This window comes from Siniperca chuatsi, linkage group LG6 (genome assembly GCF_020085105.1).
Source record: "Siniperca chuatsi isolate FFG_IHB_CAS linkage group LG6, ASM2008510v1, whole genome shotgun sequence".
NCBI lineage: Eukaryota > Metazoa > Chordata > Actinopteri > Centrarchiformes > Sinipercidae > Siniperca > Siniperca chuatsi.
Window position 1 is genome coordinate 14,940,310 of NC_058047.1, and position 21,894 is coordinate 14,962,203.

General features: G+C 40.0%; 1 protein-coding gene across 50 annotated transcripts in view; it reads left to right on the plus strand.

Moving 5' to 3' along the window:
* Positions 1–21,894, plus strand: part of adgrl2a (adhesion G protein-coupled receptor L2a) — a 93,752-nt gene that overhangs the window by 11,185 nt on the left and 60,673 nt on the right. For 49 of the 50 annotated variants that reach the window (XM_044201144.1, XM_044201145.1, XM_044201146.1 and 46 more), the window contains exon 2: positions 10,090–10,274. In XM_044201144.1, coding sequence (XP_044057079.1) covers positions 10,199–10,274 — 76 coding nt within the window. In that variant the 5' untranslated portion in view covers positions 10,090–10,198. Of the gene's footprint in view, positions 1–10,089; positions 10,275–15,930; positions 16,192–21,894 lie in introns of those variants that run through there. The other variant, XM_044201143.1, reaches the window with a different exon arrangement.

The following is a 21,894-nucleotide window of genomic DNA, read 5'->3' on the forward strand; positions in this document are numbered from 1 at the left end:
TCCACATGAGAAGTGTTGATCGGCTTTTCATGGATTGTTAGGTCATTGACAATAAAGTATAAAAATGTGTTTGTGATTAAGCATAAACCCAGTCTTATCACACTTAACTAGCTGGTGCTTTTCCGTGTTTTGCAATGAATGATTTTCTAACATGTTCCCGCCGCTGCAGAGGGCGGTGATGGCGAAAGGTTCAACTCTAACTGTATGTGTGAATTCAAGGAAGTGTCGTACATCTAAGGCAGCAGATTTCACTGTTATTTAACAAGAACACATTAATTGTGTAAAATGCAAAACTCTTTGGGCATAAGTAAGTGCGTCTCATTCTCATATGTCTCTTTTATGTTGATTCGTATTCATCAGATCAAACAACTGTTGATTATGCCTTGAAACCGGTCATGAAAAGGTAAAACTTATTCTGTGATATAATCAACCAGCCATTTTAGTCAAATAAAACATAATCTTTCATCTACACGGCTAAGTGCATTATGTTGCTCTGAATGGTGTGTAGTGTTGAGAAACCACCTCACAGATGTTTCTTGTTGTTCAGAGGAGAATTTTCCTCCCCAGCAAGAACCCTTGTCGAAATATTACCTTCTCTCCCAACATGGGCCTTTGTTATCACACTCACTTCATATTCATAGTGAGTCTTTTTTTCCTGTCATTATTTTGTATAACTTAGAGCTGTAGCAATTACACTTCAGTGGATTACCTATGCAGAGATACAGAGATTAAAATCTCTGCTTCATACTACCTTCAGCGCGGCAGTTCAAAGGTGCGACCTGTACTGCAATCCACTATCGTTTGGTAGAGCACGAAATTGGTCAACCTTTCAGTGTTTGTTTGGGAATTTGAATCCCTTTGGTATTCAAAACAGGAGGGCCTTATGACAGGGAGATAATTTCCTAGTGAATGTTTTATCGCAGTCGGCTTGACAGTCTCCTATATCTGCCTGCTCTCTCTCTCCTTGTGTCTTTAGATTCCCTGACTTTGGTCCAGTTATTCAGAGAGAAAAAAAAGACCAAAAAAAGAAACCCCTGTTTGTTTCCCCCCTTTTGTTATCACAAAAGAGCAAACACATATTAAACATACACAAGGTGCAGACGCAGTGATTGCTGTAGCTGCTTTCCCACTGTGGGTGGCAGGGGACGATAAAATAAGCCACAGAACCATTTACATATTTTTTTAATCATGTCAAGCCTGAATCATGGCCAGTTGGAAGCGGGACAAATTCTTCTACCTATAACAAACATGATTTTTTTTTTTAGTTTTTGTCATCTTTCACAGCAGCTCCACTGTCATATATTGAATGTAAGCCAATTGTTTGCTTGCTTGATGACATCTCTTACATCCAAATTGAAGTTGAAACTTTTCTCAAATTTAAAAATCTACTCTTTCTCTCTCCCTCAGTCCCAAAGAAACTGATCCATTGTACAGTGAGCAGGCAGGAGTAAGATCCTATAACACCTTAGTTATTAAAAGAGGGGGTTGGACTGAGCCAATCTGAGCTTGTTTGCATCACAATCCCCCACACAGTGCTGATGTTATGCTAATGAACACTGTGGAGAAGGCTCAGCCCCAAAACTGTCCTCTCTTTCACGGCTGAAAGTGGGGAGAGGGCAAGGAGTAGTGACACTAAAAGTGCACATGGAAATCTAATGATGCAGCCTGAAAATTCAATGCAACCTAAATGACTCTATTTTGTCATGCTACTGTGTATAAATGTGGTTTTAAAAAAATGCTAGATGCTTTTTTTTTTTTTACTATTCTTTCATTTTTTGTTGAGAATACGTTTCATGTTATTGTGCTGCCAAGCGTGTAAAGCATTCATTTCTGAGCAGCAGCTAAATGCCTTTTAGACATTTTCTGTCTTTGAAAAAAAAAACCACACCAATATACCTTCATCAGTTCTTAACAAGCACCATTACCTGTCAGGGCAGTACTGAGTGAAGATTTAGGGCTGACAAGTGATTGCATTCAGTAGAGACTACACCCATTTCTTTTGTCTGAGCTTCCTGACGAGACACAGTGCTATACCTTGTTTTAGGTTGACATATACCATTTCCCCTGTCTGACAAATGCATTCATGCCATATTTTTGAATTTGAATAGATTGAAAATAGATACAGCAGCACTGGGATAGAAATGTGCTAGGATAAAGTAGGCTACAGTAGATCCACTCCACTGCTGAAGTAATTTGTATAGTATTACTTCTGCTATAAGGGTTAGGTCCTTGTGCTGTTTTCTATTTTAGTGAGGACTGAGATTATGCGGTGTCCCTTATTTTGGCTGTGTTTGTCCTTCCTCTGAGCCGCAGAAAGGTTAAAAGCCTCAATTAGACACTGAGCCAAGGTCGGCCACACTATGCACAATGCCTCTAATCTGAAAGAATTAGCACCCTTCAAAAATCAAAATATCCACCACTCTAGAAACATAAACCCTGCTTTCCAAGCATTTCTAGGATTTATTGAGTCATTTTAGAAATATTCAAAGACAGACCATCTTTCTTGATGCTTTCTTGAACAAATGTGTACTGAGAAAAAAATATATGACGCATGCTCAAGTGCAATGATGGGGTGAATCCAGGTAAATGCTGTTTTTAAGCCATTTTTAAATATACCAGTCACAAAGGAGGAGATGTAGCTCAACAAGCAAAGCAAACACAGAAGAGAAGGATTTGGGAGCTTTTAGACCATTGAGATGTGGATTGTGCAAAATGGGCTATGACTCAATATCAGGATTGTACATTCAGTGTAAGCCAAGGATTTACTTAATGACACATCTTTTATTCAAGGTGGAGTTAAAACGTTCCTATTTTGGTCCCAAAGATAATTGCTCAGTTTCTTTTTTTTTTCTCATCGCTTAAATGAGTAAAGACATGGATAAATGGCTTATTTTCCTACTTGCTCCACTTCCATTTTAAATGTGTCTTTCACAAGTCATCTTCTCCATTACCTTCATCATGTTTTGTGTTGCTGCCCACTACCTTAAAAATTAATCATCATGTTTAATAACGCCTCGCGACCACAGTGCATTATTGATGGCGAGGTCCTTAAGAGAACAACGGATTGGGGTTTTTAACCATTCATCTGCTCATTTTGAAGGGGGAGGGAGGAGGGTCACAAAAGCTGCTTACTGGTGCATATCTGAGTAAATACAGCACATTATTATCATAGACTAAAACCAGGTCCTGTGCATCCCAAAAGGGCTTGGTCCCCTTTCTACAAACAAACATGTTGTGTTAGATGAGTGGCAACACAAAAAATAAATAAGTTACACAAGCTGCCAAACCCAATAATAGTTTTTCAGAGAATTTGACCCCAATGAGCAAATCTCTGACCTCAGCTGTTAATTTGTTCACCATAGTTCAGTTTCAAGCAAGCAAGGAACATGAATGACTCAGGCACTTTTTACCTGACACTAACCATAGTTGTGTGTTGCTGTGAATGTGTGTAGTTGCATTGTATTATTTTTGCATGAACACAACAATGATCTCATGCTGAGAAGATGAGTCTGGAAGAGTGTCTTGGCCAACTGCCGAACTCAGTTTGTATAATCCTTGATTTGTTTTAACTAATATAGCCATGGCAAACTGGATCACACAACAAATGTTTCTTTTATGGTGTCCTAATGTGCTCTCTAAGCAACAACTCTTCAAAGTCTTTATGTGCAAATACTAATTAGATTGAATTTATGGACAGGGGAGTATAAACTACATATTTCATACACCGTGTATTCCAAGGTGAATCATGCCGTGTCAAGGACTTATTGGACTTGATTGGCAGGTACTATCACCATGAGATGCCCATATAATGGCAGGTCTCCCATTCCTGACCTTCCTATTTATCTTGCTGTATTAATGTCAGCCTATTAATTCCTAAGCGGAGGAACATTTGGCAAAGACACCATTTAACGGCCCTGGCTGAATCATTCTTATCTCAACAAACCTGAAAGGAATAGTTTTGTGCTATCAGCAAGTGGAAATGACATTTTGAAATTTCATTTGAGATAATCCACTTCACTTCCCAGTAAAACATCAAAATTACAACTAGAAAATGTATGGAACCTGTATTAAAACTTTGTTACCGTGGCAAATCATCTGGCTATAATCCATGTGGACAGACAGGTGTAGGTATCTTTCAGCACTAATAGGATTTTTGTTGCATTGCTAAAGTGATTATGAGGCTATGGATTTAATATATATTCAGGCAGAGGGCAATGTAGCACTTAGTGCCTAGGGATACAGTTGAAAAATAACATGTGAGACTAATAAAAAAACATATTATATATTTTAAATTAGGGAGTATTCACTGATAAACATGGGTTTCTCACATTTAAAACTACACCTAAAATAGATATTTTATAGAAAATAGAATTGTTTTTTGACAATGCTTCCATTTTTGTCTCCATAAATGTATTGATGAGTTGGAGCGTTCCACAGTTTGGCGCACGATTGCTTTATTTAGTAGCCATATGTCCTGACCAGTGGGAAGTACTCTAATTGGTTAATTGAGTGGCCCATAAAAATGATCAATGATGTAAACACTAAGAGAAATGAGCATGACAAGCACCACGCTTATGTCACACGCTCTGGCTCTCTCTTGCATGGTACTGTATTTTCTGTGGACGTGTGGCTTGCATAAGAGCTAGGTAAAGATTCATTTAATCCAAACATTATGATCCACAGATTCAAAAACAATTGTTTTTATGTACTCTCAGATGATGAAATGGGTTATGTAATATCTGAAAATGATAAGTGACTATGCAACACAGTGTAACTGCAAGGGATGTGAAAAAATAGCCATTCTAATCAGACATCTCTGGCCATAATATCAGATTTTTTTACTATGTTCTGATAAAATGTTATATAACAGCTTTATCAGAGAACCCTCCAACCAAAAAAACCCATTATCACCCCCAAAAGAAGCCGAGCTGTCCTGTTGCGCAGAATGCGTGTTTGACCTGGTATGTCACTGGCTGAGCTCCTGTCAGTGTCAGGGCCTGCGTTTGGGGCACCAGCAGTCACACAGTGTTTAGTTGGGTGTCATTCAGCTCCTCTGGCACTGTGCTGCTCTCAATCATTCCCTTAGCAGAGGGGTCAGCGTCTGATTCCTCTCTGCCCCATATCTGACTCAGTGGGGCTCCAGACTCATCAGATGACCAGCCCAATCTCTCCCCTCTGGAGTGCGAATTTTCTGATTTACGCTTGCAAATTGTACATCTTCAGCAGTGTCAAAGCAGGAACACAATCTCTTTTGGGAATACATTTCTTCCACAGCTGTGGCTGAGTGTTCTGTGACTGTGTGCTCCCCAGGTATTTCAGTTTTTCCCTCAAAGTGGGTAAGAGAAACAGAGATAAGAGGAGTCTTATAGTATGCATGAATTCATGTATGAGGATGCTGTCCCAATAGAAACCAAATGTGCACCCCTCATTCAACATGTGGTGGTCTGTTGGTTCTGATTTACATTTCAGTGAATCGCCGGCCCCATATTTCCCTTCCTTTGCATCCCTGTGATGTTCCGTGACAATTAACATCCCAACTCTTTCTTGAGGTTTGTTGAAAGCTCAGGGGCTAATTTAAGGGTCAAGCAAGACTTGCAAGCTGTCAATCTTTCATTGTAACTCAAGCCCCCTCCCCCACTCAGGTTCTTTATTCTGGGTCCCCCCTCCATTCTCCCAGACCTCATTTATTGAATGGCCCAACTCTTCTTCTATTTCCCTGTGGCCCTCTAACAGCTAGAGAGGGACAACCAGGAGCTTTGTCTAAGGAGCCCGGCATTCTTTCACATCTGCCTCTTGTTTTCAGACCCCCGCTGCATTCAAATTTCAAATTCAAACTGTCCTTTCCTTTTCAATCAACCCTCCTCCCCTCCCTTCTAATAACCCCCTTCCTGCCAGTTACTAAGCCTTTTTTTTCTTAAGAAGGCCAACTGAGCTCCTGCAATTCACAATTTTGTCACTCAGTTGTCAATTATAAAGCATTCTGTTATATTGCAAATATATCAAGTACACATATGTTCAAAGCCTCTGGGCCAATGCCCCTGTGGCTTCTCCATTTCTCAGAGTACTTAAACATCTGTCTGCAATGACTTCATATTTAGCCAAAACAGTGTGATGCCTGTTGACATTTTAGCAATCTGTGCTTAACAATCACGGAAAATTGCCTCGATCATGTGTCTTATGCGTTAGAAACAGCCATGTTGATGATGATGCTCTTCATCGTCTGTCCATCCCCCGTATAAACTCCAAACATCCGCCCCACAACACATTGTGGCAGATGCTAAAACCTGTTCTGAGATCACACCCAAGTCGAGGGCTATTTAAAAAAACAGTCAAGGTATGATCACCGGCGGTTTCTGTTTCAAGGCGGAGAGAGAAAAGAAACCCCCAGCTGAGAGGGGAGACCTCAGCACGTTTAATGAGGAGAACGGCAGTCAAGCAGTCTCCCTCCAGTCTGCACCTTTGGTGTCTCAGCATGTTAAACACTCACAGCATGATACAAAATATATTAAAGTATAGGACTGTTATCATCGATTTACCGAACACCCGTCCCCATGTACTAGGGATTTACATTCTGCATTTTTTCTTCGTGCCAGGGGGTCTCGACTGCCTTGGAGGCAAAACTGTTTAAAGGCATTTTGTCTTTGTCTTCACATTCTGACACAGGAGGTCTGTTGAGCGCACTGCCTCTTTTTTTTACACTAAGCAATGATGACAATGGAGCAAGAATAATCATATTGATTCAACCCTGTTATCTCAGGCTGAGACGTATAATAGTTTGTTTACATATGTAAACACAAGCACCCGCAGCCACCAAAGAGACACAAATATACTGAACTGCACGCTTTTAACCTGTTCCAGATTTAATTCATGTTGTACTAAGATATCTTATTTAATTTGCAAAAGTGAATAAGAAAAGAATACATTTAGTTTTGAGGGTTAAGGAGCCAATGTGATTTGACAGAAAACTTTTCAGTGTTGTCCAGATAGATTTAAACAAGTTTTAGGTATGGCACTTAATCCACTACATTAATCTCAACTGTGATGAGAAAATCAGTGTGTTTACATGCACTCTAATAATTCACTTACAACCAAGGTAAGGCAATGCACCAGTTATTGCAACTATCATGTAAGGACCTTAACCAGGTTATCTTACTTCTGTCAAGGTCGTAAGCCGAGTAGGCATAGCAGTCTCATCAGTCTTTGAAATTGCACTTGGCACGTTTATCCCATAGTGTCTGTGTTTTGATTCTGCACACGCACCACAGAGGTCACGGAGTGAACCAGATGCATAGTGGGTCTATATGATAAAAGAGTGACAAGGCTAAGGATGGTGGAGAAAAAACTTTTTTTGTGAAACGAATATAATGCTACAACTAACACCTCAAGTGATAGAGCCTGTATGAATCAACTCTGTAAAATGTTATGTTAAAAACAATTATCACCAAAGATGTCTCTCCATTTTCCTATTATATTACTATTTTCTGTTGGCCTGTATATACATTTAGATATCAAACAACTCATGTAAACTTACTGTATTATTACTGGGGAAACTGGGTTATTGTGAACCATGTAAACACCTTAGTCAAACTGTTACTTTAATCTGAGCTTTCACAGTAAATTATTTTGTGCATGACAATATAATGATTGAATGGGATTATCATCACTCCGATCTCAACACATGTAAATGTGAGTGTGATCTAAGTATTGTCTGTCTCACTAAGTGGACAAAACAGTAAGAGCTAAGACTTCGTGTGCACAGATGAAGATCCTTAAGCCTATATGCTCACTATGCAGCTTTATTGTTGAGGCAATCTGCTTAAGGCCTCATTGTACTGTATGGACCTTGAGAGGCTGATTAGCCACCCTGATAAATTTAATTGGTGCCACATGCACTGATCAGCTAAATGACAAGGGTTAGGGTTTTGTTGGAATCCAATATGTTTGGTCTCTGTAATCAACTTTCATTTGTCGAGTCTCATGCCTGCATATTATTCCATTGAAACTATATACACTGTGGCTGTGTGTACTCAGCTCCTGTTAACCTCTTTTAAATGGCTCCAAAATTAGAGTTCTCAGGTGAGGCGTAATGTCATACTAGATGAGCTGATTATGGCAGGCTTAATTATAACTTTGTTGGCTAATGTTTGCGCTCAGCATGTTTTCTCAGTGATGAATTATTACACTGTCTGAGAACTCAGACAAAATAGATCAAAGACTCTTCAGGCCGTGGATATTCTCCAGTGTGGAGGAGCCAGCCGAAGCTGATTTGTGCAGCTCTGACTGTACATGACAAACAGGATTCCTCACCGTCTTCTCAGTTGAGTTCTCTTGTTAGCTGCTAGTATGATGGATAACATTCAGTCCCTTGAATCTTAACAAACAATTGCAGGCTGTAGACACAGAAAAAAATGGAATGTTGTTTTTGAATGTGCTAAAAAAGAAGAAAAAAACAGTTTCTAATGGGGCCCTATGTGCCTTGTTGCCAGAGTGATGCCATATCCCATGGTGAATGTGCTAATGGTTCATGGGAGTGAGAGGACTGAGCTTAGCCGAGCAGTGTAAACACACAGACAAAAGGGAGCCGTTAGTAGTGTGAAACGCATGCCTGGGCACGCAGGTGGGCATTAGGTTTCACCCTACACAGCTCCGGCACTGTATCCATGACAGGGAGGAGGCCATTTGCTTTTGTAGCGAAAGAGGAAAAAAAACAAACATTCAAACAGACTAGTACTAGAGGGACAGGTATGGATGAGGTGGGGAGAGAGGAATTCTGGTTTGGAGAGATGTAAGGGAGAGGGAGGGGGTGTGGAGGGAAAGGGCTGGAGAGATAAGGTGGTTTGTGGTCACTCACTATAGAGAGAAGTGACCATTTGCTTGATAGTGTTTCTTTATTTGTTTGTTTGTCTAGGGTGCGGGGGTGGAAAGAACCACAAAATATCAGTCAATTAGAAGTATTGTTACTTTTGAACCTCTGCTTAAGTAGAAGTGAAATTCCTATAGTAGGAAATTCTACTTAAATAACACTATAATGTAGCTAATTTAAAATGTCCTTGAGTAAATGCGAGTGAGCAGTTACACACAATCTTTTCCACATTTTGTAAAATATGTGATGCTGGATGTTTAATTGGCCATGTAGAAATTCTAAAAATAACTCCATGTTAAAATAACATCAGCATTTGACCAAACAAGACATAGTATATATCCACCTCTATTATGAAATAGAGTTTTTCCATTGAATTCTCAGACACCAACCAAGCTAATGCAAACCAATATGACTGTAGCAGGATGAAAAGCTTTTTGGCTAATGTTCACCAAGCTATTACCATGGATAATTTTAGCATTTAATGTTACTTGTCAGTGAATTTTAACATTTCCGCCGTGTAGGTTGTAGACTTTTGATGCCAAGTCAATTTACAGTTGGTCAGTTCCTGATGCAACTCTTCTGGTGAGTCGACAGACTCTTTTACTCTATAGGACTGATTTGAAATTTCAATCTCTTGAAAGCTTTTGTTCCATAATACTGTAAATTTCAGAAATGGGAAGTCAAGGCACAAGGTGAAGTTGCTGCTATCAATCAGCATCACTTTAATATCCCTACTGATATGTCACTTTTTTTATGGGAAAGTAAAAATCTTACATAATTTAAATATTTGAAAATGCTCAGAAAGGTATGTTCTTTGCAAAAGGTACAAAAAATATAATTTGACATAGCAATGATAAGGTTAGCATCACTTGCTAATAGGTCCCAAGGAGATGGACAGGGTGGTACTTATCTGTTTGATGACAGCGCTGGTCCCACCCCACTCCCCCTCCCTGCCAGTGAAATGGTTAGCATTCAGCTACCATAACGGGTTTCCCTTCTCAGGATTATTGACCATCTGGGCTTATTTTAGTGGCTTGCATGAGTTTGTAGCATTTCACAGCTTAAGTTTTGTCACATTTCTGCAGTGGAATGTAAATGTAGCATCAAGTGCCTTGTAATAAGAGTGTGACAGGGTGAATTCCTATGTAAAATCACACAGGGACAGAGCTTGCATGTGGAATAAATTTCATCCCTGAACTGAACATCTCTCTCGGTCTGCTCCACAGGTGAGAGGATCAATGATGAGCATCTCTGAGACCAGTTGGCTTGGACTTTTTTAATCAGAACCTTTTAGTCACAACACAGACCTGCCACAAACCATCAACACCAGGCGCCATGGCATGCTCCCTGTGGAAACTACACACCTTCTGCTGGTTTCTCATCACACTAGCCCAAGTACACTCCACAGAGGGTAAGTACATATGAAACAGTCGTCTTTGTTTTCTCTAAAACATGAGATGACATGCATGAGAACAAATTTCTAGTGGTTTGTTCTCATGCAAGTATTTTTATAGAAACTTTTGAATGAGTATTATTTCAGGCTCAATGACAGTCAGTGCTAGAAAATATTTTTTGCTATTGTCTTGTTTAGGAGTATAGCATGAGCAGTGAAATTGTGGCTCAAGCCAAAGCTGCTCCTCTGAGTGCAGGCAGTGCTTGTGTAATGCAGCTCTGAGGACAGTGGGCACAGGCGGATGGGGGATAATCTTGAGTGGTTTCATTAGTTGGTAAATTGTGATTTGTCTGAGATTTTCTGCTTGAAAGCGCCAGTTGTTCCCAGTGGCATCAGAGCTGGATCCATTTGTAAATTCCACGCTAAAATGTTCTGTCTCATGGCAGGCACACACAGATTTCACACCTCGAAAAATATAAACCTTGAATGTGTTTTAATCATAGTGCATTTAGCTTTGATTAAATCACTCTCAGCTGTATCGTAATTACAAGATTTATGCATCCAAACCATATCTCATAAACTGTATCCTTAACATGTTAGTGTTTAATCACAAGAATAGAGGTGCAGTATTTTAGACATTTGATGATTTTGAATAAACCAAAGTTGGCATCTTTTCAGTGCAATATATCAGAAGAGCCATTACAAATTTGGTTCATTGGTGCCAACTGTTGAAACTCTAGCCAACTGTTCACTATACCTGCTTTATTGATTTTTCAAAAAACTCAAGAATGTAGGATTATTGATTCAAGTTTGGAAGGTAATGATTTCTCAAGATGCTTAATTTACACTGTAGCAAGTCACACTGCCACGTTATGTTACCATATGTGTTTCTCATGTATCATCTGGCTTAGATTTGATCTTTCATAGAAGAAGTGTGAAATTTGAGAAGTGTGTGGTCTCTATAGGTTTCAGTGTATTAAGGAAACACAGAGAGTCATGGAAATCACGTAAAAGTGGCTGTACATAATTATATGTGTCCCATATATGTCAGCACTCTGACATATTGTTTTAGAAACCTCATGCAAAGATAAGAGCTTCCAATTTCAAGGCCAAGTAAACCTATGTAGGGGGCTGGAAAGATAGTCACCACCCCAGTGAGTTTCTGTCCCCAGTGGCCTCGCCTCTGGTTTCACCTGACTCTCCATAGAACTCAGTTGGCAGTGTTTGAAAGGTGGGAAGCCAGTGAGGGATCTTGACACTACACTATTAACTTCTAATGGTTGGTCAGGGTGCATCTGCCAAAGGGGATGCGATAGGGTGAACTTTCGTACATATTATGAGACTCCATGCTAATATGTGATTCGGAGGCGACACATGGAAGTCTAAACACACAAGTAGTAAGTAGTGACTGTAGTAGGAAATGCTTATTCCAAATCAGGGGAAAGAAGGACTAAACGCAACTTAAAAATAAGCCCATTTATTGATGACATTTATCATTCACCTTTTCCTCTTGTTGGTTCCCCTCCGCCCTCACCTCCTTCCCATTTCCCATCTCAGCTGCAGAGATCAGCCAAGAAACAGTTCATTACAAACAATATCCCCAAGTAAACATGCTTCATTAAACTGCGTCTACCCCTAATATCTTTTTAATGCATTTTTATAATTGAATTAAATGGGTTAGTGGAATGCTGTAAATAGTTTAAAGTTAGTTTTTATTTCCTCGTTTTTTGCATTTGAAGGAAGAGATACACACAGCCAAGATTGAAACTGTAGCTCTGGGGGGGTTGTGTTCCTCTCTGACCTCCTTCTATACAATACATTTCTCATCCTCCACATTTGACTCCATCGGTTGGATTTATGTCCACAAGTATACATGTCTTTGATCTGTATTTGCTCAGCTGACTCACTGCTATTCAAAGCCTTTCATCTCCCATTTTCCTTATTTTCTTCACATCTTAAACATGAAAAATTGCTTGTATGCATCCACAACCCCAGCAGCCTGTCAGTTTCTGAAATTGATTTGGTTTTTTATTTTAATTATGCTATATATATAGTGTAATGTATATCAAAGGAAACCTGGAGCCTAGAGCTTTTGAACCTAATGATATGGAATTAACTATGTTATACTCTGCTGTGTTTTATTACAGTCAGTACAAAAAAAAAAATAACTAGCACTGTAGAGATATCTTTTTGTCCCCGTCCCTTTTGTGAACAGCTACTCTCTAAGTGCAGTATTGTTTACAGTCACGTACAACTGCTAAAACTATTATTATTTAATAATTATTTTGTTGTAATACAGGTAGTAGTACAGAGGTAGTTTTATACACTGATGATTGTTTGACAATCCTGGAACATAAATTTGAGCCAGTGCTCTTGCAGTATGTCTGTAATAACGCCCCAGAGGGCCTTGTTGTGACACAGATACTATAATCAATATCAGTATCAGTATGGACATAATGATATGAGACAAAATATCATCTGGGATTTTGATTTTAACATAGAACTCAAACATTTTTCCAGTTTTAAAAGGTCATCATGTGTAAATTCTACAATTTAATTCTACAAGTTCAGTTTACAAAATACATTATTGAGTTGCGGAGTCTGCATGTCCTCCCCGTGTTACCGTGGGTTCTCTCCGGGTTCTCCGGCTTCCTCCCACCGTCCAAAGACATGCATGTGTAGGTTAATTGATAACTCTAAATTGCCCGTATTGAATGAATGTGAGAGTGAATGGTTGTCTGTCCTTGTCTGTGTCTGTGTTAGCCCTGCGACGAGTTGGCCACTGTCCAGGGTGTACCCTGCCTAAGGCCCAAAGTCACTGGGATAGGCTCCAGTCACCCGCGACCCCTAACGGGACCAAGCGGTAGAAAATGGATGGATGGATGGATGGATTATTGAGTTGCATTACGGAAGGGGTAGGAACCAGTTTCTTAGGAGCTTGACCCATATTAGGGACTAAAATACAGGATATCTTGAGCCTCATTTCCATTGCATGGTATGGCTCAGCTCGACTTGACTCAGCTCCAAGGCACTGGCTTAGAACTGGAGTTTGTCTCCGGGCACTGCACAGTGGCTGCCCACTGATTGTGTATGTGACAATAAAACTTTACTTGACTCGACTCGCTTTTGGTACCAGGTACTTTTCTCGATTTCTTTTTCCACTGCAGATACTGCCCACTAAATATAGTCAGGATTCTTAGCTGATCATCATAGCGACGCCTCGTGAAACGAAGAGATGGTGTTCTTGTGACTGTTTGTCACAGCAAGGAGACAAACTTTGTTTCAGAAAAGGCTGAAGGCAGCAGGTTTGTGCACAATGTCCCGTGTCGTGCAAGTGGCAATTCCAGTGACGATTCTCTCTGACCAGTCAGTTGTCTGCAGTGTTTTAACTCCACCTTTTAGTATCGGCTCAGTTTGCTTGGCCGAGGTGCCAGGTACTATCCATAACCTTTACCGATGGAAAACCAAAAAAGAACAGTTTAAAGTGAATTGAGTCGAGTCGAGGTGTGCCTTACCATGCAGTGGAAATGAGGCATAAGTGTCTGCTGCATCAATTTTAACTTTTTTTTATCTGTCTCGCAAGATTCTCAAATTTGTTGAAATACTGAATTGCTGGAGTGCCCTTTTAAACCTCATTACTTATGAGAAAACCCATAGTTTAGATTAAACAGTCTATGACAAAAAAAGTGTCTTATTTGATTTTCTCAATATTTTGTATGTCAAAGTAGTGAGCAGTATTCTTATATTCATTACCCCAACACAGCATTTATTTATTGTGTAATTTTCAACACAGATGACCATTTTAAGGTAGGTAAGGAAGTCGAGGACACCTCTGTCTATCACTTTAATCAGCATGCTTTACTCTGACCTGCTTTGATATTGTTTTGCATCAACACCAGTTTGCCCTCTGGCATTCAGAGTGATCTTCTTTGAAGCAGCAGGTTTATTTCCTTTTGTCCTACTGGTGTCCTCTGCGGATGTCACCATAGCAACACACCAGAAATGAGGTGAAGGTGTAATTTATGGAGTAATAATGTTTTTTTTTGTAAAATGTAAAAACTGTGGTGATTTTCCCTTGCAACACATGGTTAAATCGGATCACATTTCTTCCAAAATAATTTAGTCAAGTCTGGTGGGGTTGAAAGGATTTGTCTGTATCAGCGACAGAATAACAATTCACATCAAGCTCAGCCACACGCTCTCTTCAAAGGCTTTCTTGAAGATTGTTAGAATTACGGTGATACCGAATTAGAGAGCAGAGCAAGGAGTCTGTGTCAAGAGGTAGGGAGGGCGAAGTATGCAACATGCAAGCCAGAGTGCCAAGAATATATCAGGGCAAAACATCTGTCTCTGTTACATTTCTCTGGTATTTATCTTGATACATCTCGCCTTATTGTTCTCAACTTTACTGTTTTGAAATGGTCAGTGATCAGAAAAATATGACCAACTGATAAATAAAATCACTGTATCACTGTAAATGATCAACAATTTTTTTCTCTAGATTGCATGTTGTCCTTCCATTACTACGGGGCCTGTGCTGGTTCTGTCTGTGAGGTTAAGGGCACATAAAGAGTTTCCCATGATATTAAAGCTGCGTTTCAGTGGCAGAACTTGTGTGAACAAGTCTGACACAGAGAATTTCTTTTCCCTCCACACACTCTGAAACCACACGATTGTTTCTTCTCAAAGCCTGAGATTTCTCAAGGGCAACAGGAAAGGGCACCTTTAAACGTCCTGTTTTTGTACCATGTGAAAGGAAAAGAGAAGAGACTTAAAGCCTTCATCTCAAAGTGAATGGAGTGAAATAGACAATCAAGGTGTTTTTGAAATGTAATTACTGGAAGTAAAAGCCCAGGGCTTAATGTGAGCCAGAACCTGCAAGAACAGGATCCAGCACCTCCCAGTGCTGTGCCGCCAACTATTTGCTCTGGTTAGCCTTTTCTTGTAACCATGAAAGCATATTTCCATAACTTGAAGATAGCCATTCCTTTATTTTTTTTACACTCTGTGAACTTTTCCTTTGGCTTGCCCTCATGCCACACCTAACTATATTAGGGCAGGGTGATAGTGGTCATGGAAAGCAGATTAGTATCAAACAGGTAAATCCAATCAGGTAAAGTATACATCCAGATATCATAAAACTATTCTTCAGAGGCAAAGATACTGTATCTGTTTTTACCAGTGATCTGCTTTTCATTCCACTAGGGGCCTCTTTTTCAGCAGCTTTGCTTTTGCATGTTATCTTAAAAAAAAACATTTAAATACTGTCTGACAAGTAAGCATTTATGGAACCATGGGCAGTAGGCCTGTTCTTTTGAAGTACTAATTTGTGGCAGAGTTGTGTCCTTGGAAAAGAATAGTACCCCACTGCGTTGCCATACTCCTGTTCCCTGACCACTTAATCTGGTATTTAAGGTACTTTGAAAAGGCTGGCCCATAGCTAATTTGTTAATAGAAACAAATAATTTCTCAAGTAGTTATTTTATGAAACACTTATTTGCCTATTAAGCTAAGTTTTTACAGCTTCCAATTTATTTCATATTGGAAACAGCACTAAAGCAGTTAAGGCTAAAGGGGTGAATTTTTCCTTTGTCTCGTGTGTCTTTAGTAAACAACTTCTGTTGGTTTTGTCTTTCTACCTCCTGCTTGATGTCATCCTGGTTGTTTGCGGCAGACTGTGGAATCTGGCTTCCTGTGGAGCCAGGCAGGCGTGGGGCCTGTGCACGAAGGCCCACCATGCTGTCATGTCTCTTTCATCGCCAGCCAGGCTTGGCCAATAAGGAGATAAGGAGACAATGACTGGGAGAGCAAGCAGTGGCAAGGTGTAACCAGCCCCTGGGTCTCCTCCCTGCCGAGCACTTCAAATCCTCATTAGGATTTTCAGCAAAGGAAGGAGGGATTTTCTGGATTAGGGCTTTGTCACTGCAGGCTCCAGGTTGGTGTTTGTCATGCAAGAGCATGGCGGGGCTCTTGACATCTTGCCACCCTCCTCCCTCCCACCCAAACACAGACCCTACCCTTCACCTGGCTACTGAGGCAGTTCAAAGATGTTCCACTAACCCAAAATGTATGAAACTCATAATTATTAACTCACTGCCCTTGCCAAAGGTTTTTAATGCCATTCTAGTGGCCTATGTTAGGTGTCTGTGGGTTTGGGCTGCTGCATCAGCATTCTTCTTAATGGTTATTTATGCAGAAATAACCTTGGGAAATATCCTTAGTTTGTTGTGTGCTGTCGTCGTCCATAACTCATGCTGAGATCTCGGCCATGACACCGATGTGGCAGTTCAGACAGGAGACAGGGTGCCTTGTTTCAACTCCAGTTACTCTCCTCCATGTGTTAGTTATGGCAGGGACACTGTAAGTGGTATTTTATGAAGCTTTTTATCCCCCAACTTCTTACTTATTTCAAGCTTCCTGAGTTGTATGTTTTTTCCTTTATAAACCTAAACAAAGAGTTTTTCTCTTGCAAGGATGTGGCTCTTTGTTTAATTAAGTCGTGAGTCTTGTGGACTTTTCACACAAAACAACAGGACTGTGTTTCTCAACATGGTGCTCAACCTCTAACATGGTCCTTAATTGGGTTTCAGACTTGTCTAGGAGAGTGGTTCAGCATGACAGAGCCTCAGACTTAGTGTGAAACCTACCTTCTCCCATCATTCTCGGTGCTGATCTTTGTGGATAATGGGCATTCATACAGGTCCCACAAGGCCCTCACTGGGTGGGATCTCATGCACCATAGATTAGTCATCTACCCACATGTCCCTATCTGCCTTGGATTTTACCGTCATGCTTTGTCTCATTTTGTTCTTGCCCAGGTAGAAACATGTGGGCCCCTAACAAGTATATCCCAAACAATTTACAAAACATCTTCTGATAAGCCATCGAGTCTCCTCTCTGGATCCCACATACAGACAAAAACAAATATGACTTATCAGTCTCCAGTGCAGTGGTCTATAACCAAAGACCTATTATTCATGGAACATTTATTGTTTTGTGCTTTTGTTGGTTGTCTCTGATCTGGCCGTGGCAGATGTGACTAGCAGTATATGGGCATCTTTGTATAAGCAGGAGTCAATTTGTCAGAGATACGCCTTCATTTTAAAAGTTGTCTTTTTGTTTGCTCCTGTGTTCTATATTTGTTACTTGCTGTGATAGAATGAAAAAGTGGCTTTAACTTGGGTTGGTTGCAGGATTTGATTTTAAAGGTTCTGGTGTATGTAGCGCAAAAGGCATGTGTATTAAGAAAACACCTAAAGCTACCCATATGATAACAGAAGTAGCACAAGATATTTAGTTCTTTAATATTTTTATGTTCCTAGAGCCTCACGCAATGCTGATGAAGTGCTGTCTGGAAGGGGCAGATGAGGAGAATGTTTTTGATTATTCAGTGTAGATGGTATTTCAAACAGGAACCAGCATTTACACCTTGTGCCAGACAAATGAAACAGCTCAGCTGGTCAAAGAGTAAATGTAGCTTGGTTTCCTGTTTGCTACTGTAATGCTATGGAATTTAAAGGTGATTAGACTGCAGCGTTCAGGTCACATGGAGTGAGGCTGTTGCCAACTGTTATGAATGAACTGTTAATGTGCATGCTGTGCAGTTTTCCTTTATACAGTGAATTACATGTATTTATCAATCAATGTGAGCAATTCAGTCCCTCTGCACCTTCTGATTTCAGCAAAAAGAGCAACTGAGGGATGAATGCATTGAAGTGGTCTTATGAGAACTGCTATTTATGCAACCATTGACTCATGCCTGTGAGTTTTCCATTCCATATAAGCTGAAATACCTAATGTAAACAACAACAATCTGCAGGTGTTCAAGGGGTATGTAATCACGTTTTCATTGTGAGGATGCTGTTCACTGAAGCACGGGGAAGTGTGGTTACGGTTTGGATGTCATGCAATGAAAACTGATTGCAGAACATGTAATGACATATTCTGTTAAAGATAACATAATACATCCAAAGGCTTATGATTTCACAGTTCACTCTCAAGAGTCAGATGCGAGATATTCCTGCTTGCCCTTAGTGGAATCCTCTTTGTCCTCTTGCTTTCAGTCCTGATTTAGAGCAGCTATAAATCCTGAAGAGGCTCCTGTAAACGGGGGGTGGTGAAACTACGCCCATAAATATAAAGGATTTAGATCCAGGGCCTTTTGAAGGAACCCTGAGTGCACATTTATGAAGCTTGTTAACTTACAGAGTTTCACTGGTATATTCAGCATTTTCCCCTTTTGTTCAAAGTTCTTATAGCCTTTTCTTTATAGTAAAGTTCATCCAAAAACCTGCTTGACCAAAGGCAGGCTGCTAAAATATATTGTGAGTCAGTAAATTAAGTTGTTGTAGCTCATTGTTCCATTTTTGTCGGCCATTATTATAGTGTCATGAAGTGCTGGTTTACTTGTTGTCCAACATAACACAAGTCAGGTCGGGCCATTTGTGCTCTGGCAGATCACTACGACTTGATCGTGTGTGACTCAGCCTTTGACCTTTTGAGTCATAATGACCCCTGAGTGCGTTCTTATGTCAAGGGCTTGGGCCTCTGCTCTCTGCCCCCCTCTCAAGTAAATGATGGGCTGACGAAAATAGTCATCAAAGACAGATTTGCCCTGTGGAAACATTACAAATCAATATAAAATGAAATAAGTAATTTTGAATCAACCCCTCTTAGTATATAAGGGTGTCTTTTATAATACTGACTCAGCTCAGCTGGACCATTGCCTCTTGCTTAATAGTTGCTCTTGTACCCTAATTTCCATCACACACAAGTCCCCAAATTATTTTTAAATAGCCAACAAGCAATAATTAAGGCCGATAAGCATGAGAGACATCTGATAAATCCTTAAATGAGAACTTCAAAGTGCCCCTGCTGAGATGTGTGAGGGCTGGAAACAGATGGAGGAGTGAGAATGTTAGGAAGAAGGCTTAGTCTGTAGACTTGATTCAAATGAGGTTAATCCAAATCTGAAAGTTTCTAATAAAATATATTGGGGGGGACCTTCTTTTGAACATTATAATAATCAGTTCACTGAAGGGAAAAAATACATGTGGGATGGAAGGTCATCAAGATAATATTCAGCCTCTGTATTATAATGAATAGCAGCCAATAAATCCTTGAAGAATTGAAACAAGAGTAAAATTCAATTTTAGCTTGGCCAGCTATTTCTTCAAGTGTTATGAGATGGAATCCTTGAACTGCAGGAAATCTAAAGATAATAGTCCCTTGATTTAAAAAAAAAAAATCATCAAAAATAAATAAATAAATACTATTGTTTCCCTTGTGTTTGTCAGATAAGTACTCTGTAGGTGTGCAGAATATGTGCATAACCTTGAATGAGTCAAGTCAGGAGACAAAAGCCTAGGAGGCCAATGTAGCTGAGTGAAATAGCATTGTGTCACATAACAAACTGCCTAACCTAGAAGTCTGCAGTCTAGTCTGAATAAGAGCTGCATAAAGAATTCAGTTGGAGCAGCAGTCATGTCATCAGGGCATGACTACCCGTTGGTCAGGGAATTTAAATGCCAGGTGGGGGTCAGTTGAAGCACTAGCTGAATAATGTGGCACAAATGCATACACATGAGAGCCGAGTCTCAGGAAGAGGAACTACTGCTGTGGTCTGCTTGAGGAAGTGCACTTTGGGAATGCAAACCAAGCAGATGGACCCTTCTCATTTGTGTGTACTGCCACTGGTGACCCATTGGGAAATGCTTCCTTATTGAATGGAGGAGCATCAAACGCTTCATTGGAGCAGAGAAGGGAGTTTGGCTACCCAATGTATCTGAGTCCATTTTTTTCATCATTTGTAATGGAATCTGTGGAAATAATATAGACCAGAGGAAGAACTGAGAAACACATAGCAAATCAAGTCTGAAAGATCTTTTTTTTTTAAATATGACTCACATCCTTATCACATCTAAACTCTGGATCATTTGATATCGTCACTGATAAGGCTAAGTAATGAGGTCCAAAGAGCTTGCTAAAAGGCACCATAACTCTTAGCAGCGACTGCACTAACCCTATATCAGTTCTCATCGGGATGACTCATAGGATCCGTCCACCACTAATCAAACAAAACACATTTAAAGTGCAATCAGCTCACTTTCAATTTGTAAAATTTTAAAATTTAAGAAATCACAGCTCATCTAATACTGAAAAAGCATTCATTCTGTGTCATTTCTTAATTTAGTGTAGGTTTGAAGAATTTTTACGTCCTGAATTTTTAAAATTGCTCCAAATTTACCTCAACACTGTCATAGTAATGACAGCCTTGACCTATCCTTGATAATCTGAAAATGTGTTGTAATTAAAGGCACAAATCTACCAGTGACCATTTGTTAAGGACCATGGGACAAAATTTACAGTTTGATGGTCATCGCAGCCATTTCATTACCAGAAGATGTCCTTGCTTTTTTTGTGTGACCTAAAAGCACTCCCCTCTTCTCTCTCACACACACACAAATGCACACACACACATACACTGCCTGGCCCCAGGGCCATCCGATATTAGACAGTGGGATGACATTGTGTGCTTGTGCGAGTGCAGTCAGCCGACATGTGCAGATGACGTGAAGTCAATAATGCATTATGAAAAAAGGGGATTTATGACCTTGATGAGCCCCATAGAGCTTAATTAGGCCTTAAGGTTGATTTACATACAAGTGTACATGGAATTTGATGAGGCTGTGTTTTCCTGCTGGTGCAGTGCATTTTCATTTTGTCTGGCAGCAACACTTGATGCCTTGTATCTGTTCAAATTCTTCTAGATTAGAAAAAGAAACATAAACCTGTCTTGGCTACCAGACTTTGTTAGTGTCCATGTTTTGTCTGAACACCGTAAAATCATCAAGTACTAAGCTACAGGATCATGTTTCTTTTCTGTGCAATGATGGCATTTCCTGTGCAGGCTCATGCGTCTACAAGTGCTGGTTGGGGTTGAGGTATAGAGTAAATCTCTGACAGGGTAAATTTCTGCTTAGAGAAGTGCACCGTAACACCAAAAAGGGGAGGGGGAGGGAGCAGAGTCTTTTTTTTAAGGTGTCTATTCATAGAGAAATGACAAGATCTTTTACAGAGTCATGTACCTATATCAAAGATGCTCCTGATAGCCCCCCTGCTGTTGCTATGGAAGTAGCGGAGATGTAAATGAACTGGAGTGAATTGGATGGCGGAGAATACAAATGAGGCTGAAATGCTCGTTCCCCTGCTGCTCTTTGCCTCTTCTTCTTCTCCCAATATCTTTCTCTGTTCCCGTCTCATTCTCTCTGTGCAAGTAGCTTTCAAAGACCTAACATGAACCAGTATTCCACATATTTTGACACTACATAGTGTGATACGGGATCTTCTCCTTTTTTATGGCTTTTTTAGAAAATGGCTTCAGATCTGTTTTACTGTTAAAATATTTTTTAAGGCAAGACCACTATGGCTTTGTGCAAATTCCTTTTTTTTCAGTCTGGCACTGTGCATCATGCTGTTGGATGGATGAAATAAGAACAGAAAAATCAATAGTTTTCCCTCTACAGAATAACTTTGGGTTGTCACTGATCATCTCTGATATAAACATGAGCTAAGATGTTGTGTCAGTGTATTTTGTGCCACATAAGTCATAGTTTCAACATCAGTTGTCAACGAGTTT